Source organism: Fundulus heteroclitus, chromosome 5 (genome assembly GCF_011125445.2).
Source record: "Fundulus heteroclitus isolate FHET01 chromosome 5, MU-UCD_Fhet_4.1, whole genome shotgun sequence".
Classification (NCBI taxonomy): Eukaryota; Metazoa; Chordata; class Actinopteri; order Cyprinodontiformes; family Fundulidae; genus Fundulus; species Fundulus heteroclitus.
In genome coordinates this window covers 21,546,025-21,556,494 of record NC_046365.1, presented here as the reverse complement: position 1 = coordinate 21,556,494, position 10,470 = coordinate 21,546,025, and the positions used below count along the sequence as shown (strand labels likewise).

The following is a 10,470-nucleotide window of genomic DNA, read 5'->3' as shown; positions in this document are numbered from 1 at the left end:
ATAATATATAGCTATACTTTGGATTTAGTTGAAACTGTCTTAGTTATTTCCAACTGTTCTTTCCTTTCACTCATCCTCTCTGTTTGAATCCATCCTGTCCTGCTTTCTGCCTCCTTCTCACACCTAATGCTCATTTATCATCATCATCGCACCTGCACCGTATTTATCATTGAGTGTTTCTAGTCCTGGAGTCTTTGCCAGTTCTTTCTTTTGGTTGCCCCTACTCAGCTTACTGGGTTTTCATGTGTGTTTTCACCAGTTCAGCCACCCTGAGATCGTCAACAAATCCTTAGTGCTGCGAACACAGAACCGTAACCATAAATGTAGCCAAAAATGTTTTAATAAAGTTTAGGTCGGGACTTTATACGGGGGTAACCAAATGAACCAAATATTACCAGGGAATGTGTATGGATTTGAGCCTGCAGGTGTAACAATGAGTGTATCGTCGAACGAGCTTTTCATACAACAACACAGTAATTGATAATGTTCATATGGTTAAAAACAAGCACTGATATCAGACTTTTGCAACTTGGAAGCTCCTACCTTAATATATATATATATATATATATATATATATATATATATATATATATATATATATATGTATAGTAACACGTGGCGACGATAAGGATTCTTGATTCCTCTACTTGACTTTGTGTTAAGAGACAATACACAATACATTTAAAATTTTACACCCAAAACATAGTTTTATAGTTAACTCATGTCATTTCGGTAAACTGTTTCTGCATTTGGTTAATTTAACATCATTCAACTCTCAAATTAACAATTGGCAAGAGATCCCCTAAAACCTTTTTGGCCTATTATATTTAATTTTTTCTAAACCTGTCTGTGAGATTTCGTCACCTTACCCTTTTTGTCAGAAGCTGTTTTCTTTTTTGTCATACATTGCATCAGATTGCAGCGGTTGGCAGGAGAAGACAGCTGTTCAGCCTTTTGTAGAATTGAGCAACTGAGTTTTTTTGTTTTTTTTCAAAACTCACACTTTCTGTTCCCCCCGATGGCAGCCATGACTTTCTTTCGCCGCCAAGCCAATGCTGGTATTTCCCCCCCTCACCTCATAGCAAAGATGTTTCTCCTGGAAGCTCTTAGAAGCCCTTCGTCCTTCTACTGCATTAAATTCACCTCAGTGACACGATCATACCACCAAGAAGAAGAAGAAAAAAAAAGAAAAAGAAGGCCCATATGGATTTAATTTCTTAAGGTTGAAGATAAAAGCTCTTCCCAGGGTCAAGGGGATGTGGTGCAGATATGTGGATGTGAATAATTCAGCATGGGCTAAAAGTTCCAGCGAGGCAGATGGATATTTTTATATGTTGCATTCCACCAGAGGAAGAAAAATGGCAGACGTTTGAGCCGAAGGAGCAAGAGCCCAGGCTCAGAAGTGTGCAGCAGGTATGTGAAGTGAAAGGAGATGGGAGGAAGGAGGCACGAAATGCAACAAGATCCAGTAAAACAGGGAACCGGAGGAATTGGGACGTAGCTTTCACAACAGACGTGAATTAAACATTTCATGGCAGGACAGTGGGGCAGGTTCTGAGGCATCAGGATAAAGAGTCCTGGCAGAAACACAGATTTGAGCCCAGTTCCCCCCTCTTAAACTGCTTGCCTAATACGGCGGGCAAAGATGAGTGTGTCGTGACGCCACACTGCGAGCACAGTGTTTGTCGGGTGGCAACACCGGAGACATCAAAAGCGCATTATCCGTGTCGTGCTTCTTCTGTTTTTCTTCGTTTGTCCTTTTCGTGCAGCTGCTGCCTCGCTGGATCAGACTGATTTCTCCTAGACAGAGGAAAAGAAGAGGCAAGAGAAAAAGGAAAATACATTGTGTTGACAGTTTCGGTGGCGTTGATATGAGAAGGATCCAGACGGCCGAAGAAGCCCTCAAACAGGATGTGCTTGGTGGTGATTGATGGATTATAAGTGAAGAGCTATGGTTCTGTTCTAGTTATTTTTTCCTAAAATTCTTCTTTTATTTCGTTAGGACCTTATTTCTTTTTTTTTCATCCTTACTCCCTCCTTTATGTCTGTGTTTTGATTGCTGTTCTAATAGAAAATAACATAATCATTACTTTCCACCAGTGTGGAGAATTGTCTTTGACAAAGGTTAAGCTAAAATGAACCATAACAACAACATCAACAACAAAAAAATGCAATAGAATAAAACTAAAACTAAATTCTAATAAATACAGGTATATTTTTGTACTGAGGGCTGGTGATTTTTTTTCTTGTTCCACTTGTAATCATTCTTTTCAGTACATACAGTACCCCTATTCTTATTACCTTCTTCTTTCCCTGGATTTTATTTTATTGCTCCAGTCTGATTATCTTTGTTGCCATTGCCAATATCCTTCAACCTTCAATGTTGCTTACATTTGGTTCCCCTCTCTGCCTCAACGTGCCTATGGTTCGGAATACTAATATTTGGGATTCAGAGGTGTGTCTAAACCAAACCCTGAAAAGAATTTACACCTGGGGTCAGAGTTTTTCTGAGTTTTACAGAGTTGTTTGGGACTCTCTTAGTTATCCTACCACCAGTGTTCTCATAAGTCACTGAAAAAAAACAGAAAACAAAACAAAAAAAACAACAACAAGAAAAATAATAATCTTGCTGGCTGTTTCATATCAGCAGCATTTAATCCATCAAATTAGTGCCCACTTAGAAAGGTCATGCTTGTTAATAGACACACAAAAATAGGAGTTGAGGTTTCTTCTCTCTGCTCATTTCTTTTAATATGACGGTGTCTGTTTTTCCCCCCACAATGTTCATCCTGGAAGATAAAGCCACAGGGTGAAGGAGAGACACTATAATAGCAGCAGTTCACCAATGATTCATGGGCTGAGTTATTATTTATGTCACATGTGCTTCAAGCTGGTCGATTCATACTGGAGGAAGATGACCACAGGCTGATTTAATTATTTAGAAATAAAAAAAACATAGTCGTTCAGCTGTCAACATGGGGGTTGTGCATTTTTAAATTGAGGAGTGTATGAACTCAATCTCGCCTTTTTTAGTTGGTTACATCTTGTTAGAATCACTTGAAACTCAAAATAAGGAAATTCCAACAAAGTTGTTTACAATGGTTAGCAAAAGTATATATTTGTGGGTTCTCCGCATAAATTTGCTTTGATATGTGCCTCTTTTTGTCTCATTACAATCATGCAATTCAACATATTGCTTTCTTTTGACAATACCCTTTTTTCTGGTTAGTTTTTCACAAATATTTGTAAAGCGCACAAAAATAATTGTGAGCTCACTTGATTGTCCCAGAGTTATTTGTGGTGGTGCACTCTGTTGCAGCAGCTCAGTGCTCCCTGCTATGCTGGATCAGCAGCAGTTCGCCTACAGAGCCAATAGGTCAGCAGAGGATGCCGTCGGCATCCCCCTACACACTTCCTGGACCTCAGCTCAGACTTCAGGATGATAATTCATGATGCTTTCGCTGCCGGCCAACCATGATTAAATTTGAAGATGATATGATTGTGGGACTGATCTTCGGTCGTGCTGAGGCAGCCAACAGGAGGTAGGCAGTAATCTTGATAACCCGGTGCTCCACCAACATCTCATCCTGAACGGCAGAAAACCATGGAGATTGTGATGGGTTTCGGGAAGTCCAGAACATTGACTCTGGCACTGATAACCATTTACGGAGAAGCTGTAGAGGGTTCCCAGCTTTAGAGGACAACTCCTCAGGCAGCAGAATCTTCACTTTTTGAGCAAACTAAGGATGTTTGAATTACTTCAGAACCTCCTCATGAACTACTATTGGTGCGTGGTGGAGGTCATCCTTACTTACAACATAACAGCGTTGTATGCAGGATACCACAAGAAGAAGCAAAAGGTGCTGCAGAAGCTCATAAAGCAGCAAAGAGGGTTATTGGGTCTGATCTTCCAGCTATCGGTCACACCTTTGATACCTGACGTCAAAAGGAGGGCCCGGAGAAGCTTCTGAGACACAACACGCCCGGCCAATCACCTCTTTCAGCTCCTGGCTTGAGGCAGGAGATTCTAACTCACTCATACCCACATTTCAAGAGTGAAAACCAGCTTTATCCCAATAGCTATGAAACTGTTAAATGGACTGTGATGCTCCACACAAACACACACACAGGCGTGCACGTACATACCCCCCCCTCCCCACACACACAGTAACACACTTTAGATATGCAGCATGATAAGGATATGTGCAATTAATTTCTCTCCATCGTTCATTGCTTATATTTTACTTGTAATATTGATATCTTTGCCACATTTCTTTATTCCTTATTGCTGCAGAGTTGCTGTTTACCCTCATTTATTACTGAACAAAACTTTCTCTACAGTGCACTTTCTCCCTTTTTTTTGTAACTGTCCACACCATTCAGATGCAGACTCTTAAAATGCCTAATTCTCATTCCTATTGTATCGTCATATAACTCATGACAATGATAGCCATGTAGCTTCCCCTCCTACCTTACAGTGATGCAATAATTTACTTTCTCTATCACATAAAAACCCTAATGAAGTACATTGAAGTTTTAATTTCCCAAAATGTAAAGAACCTCATGAGGCATGGGTACTTTGGCAAGGCATCGTATTAAACTAATGTTCAGCAATATACGTATATATATATATATAAATATATATATATATATATATATATATATATATATATATATATATATATATATATATATATATATATATATATATATATATATATATATATATATATATATAACAAACGAGTTAAGCAGCAAAATGAAATCAAACGTTAGAACAACCATCTTCATTACTTTTTAGCTTAAAAAAGCTCAATACTTTTTGTTTCCTTCCCTTAATTATCTTCCGCATTGTTCCCGGCTCGGCTTGGGGCCGCGTCTTTGCTTCAGTATGTTGGGTGACGTTGAACCGAGCGTGCAAAATCGGGGGCTAAAATTAACCGACTCATCGCAGACTAGAAGCTGGCAAACGCCACACGCAGGGAGCTCACAGCGAGCATCTCAATGTCTTCTCAGCGCAAACAGCAGCGCAGTGCTGCTGTTTAGCGGCTGAGAACAGGCACCGCATGCCAAACGCTCTTCCTCAAACCTCAGCCTGGGTGATGATGGTGAAATGCGGCGATTGCGCTCCAGACAAAACGATGAATGGCGAGTTCAAACGAAAAGAAGTTCAAAAGTCCGGCTAGGGGGACCGCAGACAAAGCCAATTTAAACAGACCAGCGCTCTCGGTGGTGCTGAAACAAGCGGTTTTAAAAACAATCCCTCCTCCCTTCAAAAGTCCCCAATTTTCACATCTGCCATCACGTTTATGCAGAGACTTTCAAGAACTCGAAAGAATCTCCGAAAGAAGTGAGACCACGCTACAGAATATGAGTCACGTCAATCAAAAGGGACAACCAGAGAGGTAGTTTAATTATTCCCAAAGTTTTGAAAACTGGTCAATCTGTTTATTTGACACGTTTAAGTTAAAAAACTTCACGATCGCATCAAGGTCTGTTTGCTCCTGTATCCTAATCCCTCCCCGTGTTAGCAGTCAGAGTAGATGCGCCAGAGGGGAGCTGCGCGTTCATAGGGGAGGGACGAATCCAGTCAAGTTTGGATTCAGGAGCGCACGGCCACAACAGGAGCGACGGCGCCGAGGGAGCAACGGAACATTTCCCCATGCTGTTCCACCATATTCATTTCCGTCTTTGCCTACACTGACTGCTTTTTTTTTCCTTTGCGTTGGGGGGATCCCAGAAGCGCGCCAGAGGGAATGATGAAGCCTTACGTGAGGTGCACTTTGCTGCTTCTTCTGGTCGATTTACAGACTCAAGGTAAGTGGTGTTCACCTAAAGTAGGACTGCAGACCCGCTATATTTTATGATTTTAAAGTGAGATCAGGAGTTTTTTGATTGATCTGATCGGGTGAATAAGTAATTTATTTACGCGATCTGTGCGCTCCGTTAAACCAACATCTTTTCTTCACGACCACGAATCCCTTTCCTGAGTTCGTTTGATTAATTTTTTTTAATTATTTGTATTTCTTTTGGCTGAAAGTTTTACCCTCATGCAGAAACGTTTCAAACCCCGGAAAGCATTTCTTCTCAAAAGTCGTTTAAATGTAATTTTCAGAACTGAACATCAAACAGCCCATTCAGATCTTTAATTGCCACCAAAACTGCTCCCATTGACACAAACTGGGTCACTGAAACCCAATGCAGAACGGTAGCGAAGGCAAATGAATTTTCATGAATGCAAATTTTGCTCCAAGGCAAGATTTCGTGAAAAACCAAAACAGATTAATAATCTCTTTAGAGGACGTGTTCTCCCCGTTTTCCCCCCTTGGTGAGGTAGTAATTCATAGAGGGCATGTGCCAACATTGTTTATTCTGGCAGAGGATAGATAGGAAGTCTTCAATCAGGAGACTGAGTCAGCTGAAGGCATTTGATTTAAAGCCTTCTCACAGCAGTGAATGTCACCACATAAATCCGATAACCATAAATTCACTATTATAGCTCAAATATAAAATAGTTTTCATAGGTTTCAGCTCTTTGGTATACAGATTGATAAGTGCATATCTGCAGGCAATGTTTTTCATGAAGTCTTTCTTGGATTATTTGAATATTTATAAGGAATAGGAGCATGTTTGTTTTCAAAGAAAATCCGACTTGTTGAAATTAAAATAAACAAAGAAGGCCACAAACAGGTTCGACTAAAGGAAGCCATAAATAGCAGATCTGGAGAGAAATGAAGAGCAATTTCGAGATCTGCTGAACTGTTTTCCGATTATTTCCTATTGAAAAGTCATAATGGAACAGGAGTAGGAATAAGGGGGGAAGGAAGGAAACATGGTGATGCAAGGTAGGGCCAGAAAAGAGGTGGTGTTAGTAGAAGAAAATAAACAGGATAATCAGGGCAAAAGTAAAAATGAATGAATGAGGCTCAGGTGTGGAGGAAATGGAGGGGGTGAAGAGTGGGATTACATGGAACGGTGGGATAAGGGGAAAGGATCGGAGGGGGTTGCTATCCATCCAGAATCCTAACCGCTGACCACTGTTGAGCTGGGAGTTGGTTCTGAACGGCAGGTGCGCTTTTTATGCATAAGCATTGCAAATGCTGTGGCATATCAAGTCCCCATGGTAAACATTTGCTCCTGAGGCGTAAACAGCAGCTATCAGATTCATTCATGGTGGCAGATGGGCTTTCTTCTGGTTTATCAGCCTTCTCACACACATTATTTCAAGTACAACCCTAAAAAGGAATATTCACTATTTTCTCTGTTTTTCTTCAAGGGCTCATAATGAGTCAAACTGGCTCCCAATTTATTGCAACGTCGCTGTGGCAACTGTCACCTTGTCCCTCTGATTTAAGTAGCTGCTACAGAAATAAGTCATCTAGGAGTAATTCAAACCTTTGCCAAGCTCTTACAATATTTGAAATCTACTTTGTTGTTGACTGTAGTCAACAAAATACTGAGCTAATTTAGTTGCTTACTCTGGTATTGCATGTAACAAAAAGAGACACAAGAATCATGTGTTTTTTTTTTTTTTTTTTGCTTTGTTTTTGTTTTTTGCAGCTTTTCTGTCCGGAGAGTTAATTTTTCTCTACTCTGTTGTGGTTGTGTATTTTGACACATGTTCTTTGTCTTACATCAGAGCCCTGGGGTTTATACTTTTTGTTATTGGTTATTTAGAATTACGATGGTTATTATGATTATGATTTTGGCACAGGTTGTGTTTTCAAAGCATATTATCGTTTGCACTTCTTGCTGGTTGTTCTTTCATTACACATGTCAACTTTTAGCTGTACTTGAAATGTGATCCAAACTTGCTTACTTGATCCGAACAGTAAATGCACGCACAAACGAAACAGTAATGAACAACGCTTCAGTGCAATCTTAAAGACAATTTAGATGGATTGTGTAGCACCATTTTGCAACAAATGTCATCTGAAGGCACTTTAAAAAGCAGACAGGTCCAGTCCATCCCCAATTATATGGAATCCAATACTGAGCAAATTCAATTCAGATCAATTTAATCCAGTTCAACCATATAGTGCAATTTAATCCAGTTCAACCATATAGTGCGTACAACTACACATAGTCCAAGTCAGTTCTGACTTTCAAAGACCAGACTGACATATAACAAACCAAAAACTAAAACATGATGCAAGCCACTGCCAGACCCTAGACAGAATAGCAAAAGCAGGTAAATAATTTCATGAATGACTTATTGCCACATTTAAAGTGTGTTGTCATTGGAATGTGACACTAAGAAAGCACAGACTGGCCCCTGACACCCCCCCCCCCATCCTGAAACGTAGTGGTTTAAATCATATGTTTGTTTTAGATAAATCTACAGAAAAAATATTTTGTTTTCTTTGCAATCTTTAGCTCTCAGCTATGTATATATATATAAAAAAACAGACAGTCCCTTGTTCTGAATCTGTAAGATGGGACCATATGTGCACTCAACAAACTTTCTGAACGCAGAAAAGGTTCCTGAAAGTCCACCTAAGAGTACACCCCACTCATGTATTATGCAACATCAGACCACAAACTGATGCACTGCAATGGAGCGATCAATGTGATGGTCGTTCCTCGCTTAAAAATGGACATCACACCCTATTTTTTTAACAGCCGAGTGTCGGTATGTTAGAAAAATGTTACTGTGCATATTTGTGTACACCGAATAGACAAATGTATCCGTACCAAAGGTAAACAGAAACTGAATCTCCATTAAGGTTGAAGTGTAGCTAAGCTCAAAGGGGTTTTAAAGTTAAATACTGTGGGCCGTTTGCTTAACTGCTCATTGTGTCGAAACAGAGGCTACCTGAACATATGACTGATGATCCGGTGAACTGTGGGGTATTTGTGCAGCTGTGGGAAGCAAGGTTTAAGCCACAGAAATATTTATAAAGCAGTGACACAGAACAGAGGGGTGTGTGTGGTGGTTTTTATAAACTGAGTCACAAAGATACATCCTGCTGCAACCCTTGCAGTTTTGCACTCAACCTGCTTGTAACAATCCCAAGGGAATTTGGCTTATTTACATCAGTTTAGTTTATGTCTTGTACTAAAAAAAGACGTTTTAACACACTGTCTTAAAAAGAAAGGATGCCTATTGGTTTTTCCGCACCTGACTGGTTTTATTTGCAGATATTTCAGAAACCAATAAGAAAAGATCCTGACTCCTTTAAGGTTCATTTTACAGATAAGCATGATGAACCACACATCTTCAAACAAGAGAAACACCACAATGATAATCAAAGAAAGAAATACAAAGCTTGAGAGACTTGTCTCTGTGAAACTTTTAAAATTTGTGTTACCTACTTCTTTGCCATCTTAAGGGAAATTGCTGCTAAATCTCCCCAAGGTGAACAAGTGCAATTTAAAATATCGGTATCTGGATATTTTAACAGTCGCCAGTGACTGTCCGATCATTTCCAGCTGAACTTAGAACTGAATCAGATGTTAAAGTAAATTGTATAAATAGATATATCTATTTTTTTCTCACTATCTGGCGTTAAAAATAGATGAAAAGTTTTCTGTTTTTGGTCAGTTAGGATTCCTGTTTGCTATATTCCACAATAAACATTTTGGGGATTCTTCTTAAATCTTTTTCCAATAGTTTCCTGGCATTTTTTGTTCAATCGGGTAAATTTTGACTCAGATCAGGGCTTTGTGATTGCCACGCCATAAAACTGACTTTGTTGTTGTTTTTCTCATGCTTTGAGAAGTTGTTTCATTATTCCGCATAATGTTCTTTTCCCTACGATGCCATTTATTTGCACCAGTCCCTCCTCCAGCACAAAACACCCACACGGGTGAAGTTTGTCTGTTGATGCTTCGATCCAGCTGGAATAGTGTTCTTCGGCCTGCGGTGTTGATCATTATGGCCAAACACTTTAATTTCAGTTTCATTAGATCACAAGAAATAAGGTATCTGTCCCTGTGTGCATTGATAAATAGTAATCTGTCTTTTTTAAGCTGCTTTTGGAGTAATAGCTTCTTTCTTGCTGAGTTTCAGCCCATGTCAGAAGAGGGCTCATTTCAGAGTGGATAAAGATGCTCCTCCTGCCAGCTTCAGCCAGCATCTCTACCAGTTCTTTGGCTTTGCTCCAGGGTTGACTTACTCTGAAACAAGTCCATCATTACAACACATAACGTGACTCCTTCCTGAACTGTTTGACGGCTGGTCATTCCTGTAGTGTTTGTGCTTGCGTTAAATTGTTCCTGAAGCATAAAACCCCACAACATCATCATCAGGGCTTTCTACGATTCTTTCAAGTCAGTATATGTAAACTTCAAAATTTTAGGAAAATAAAATAGAACCCCCCCAAAAATATTCAAAATGATATTGTGATTTTGCTGTTTAACCTGTAACGCCTGAAGTACTGTGAACTATATGCATCTATATGCATCTTGGGAGCTGGTGAAGTTGTGGCAATAACTTTTGGATCTCGGCATTTAAGCAGTAGGAATAAA

The 10,470-nt window shown here is 39.7% G+C and overlaps 1 protein-coding gene across 2 annotated transcripts in view; it reads left to right on the top strand.

Annotated features, from left to right (window-relative positions):
* The first annotated feature begins 5,055 nt into the window (after positions 1-5,055).
* The window catches only part of LOC105931529 (neuronal acetylcholine receptor subunit alpha-3), a 37,126-nt gene continuing 31,711 nt past the window's right edge, over positions 5,056-10,470 (top strand). Inside the window, exons 1-2 of one of the 2 annotated variants that reach the window (XM_036137180.1) lie at positions 5,056-5,405; positions 5,532-5,817. In XM_036137180.1, the coding sequence (XP_035993073.1) occupies positions 5,757-5,817 (61 nt within the window). In that variant the 5' untranslated portion in view covers positions 5,056-5,405; positions 5,532-5,756. The remainder of the gene's footprint in view (positions 5,406-5,531; positions 5,818-10,470) is intronic. The other variant, XM_036137181.1, reaches the window with a different exon arrangement.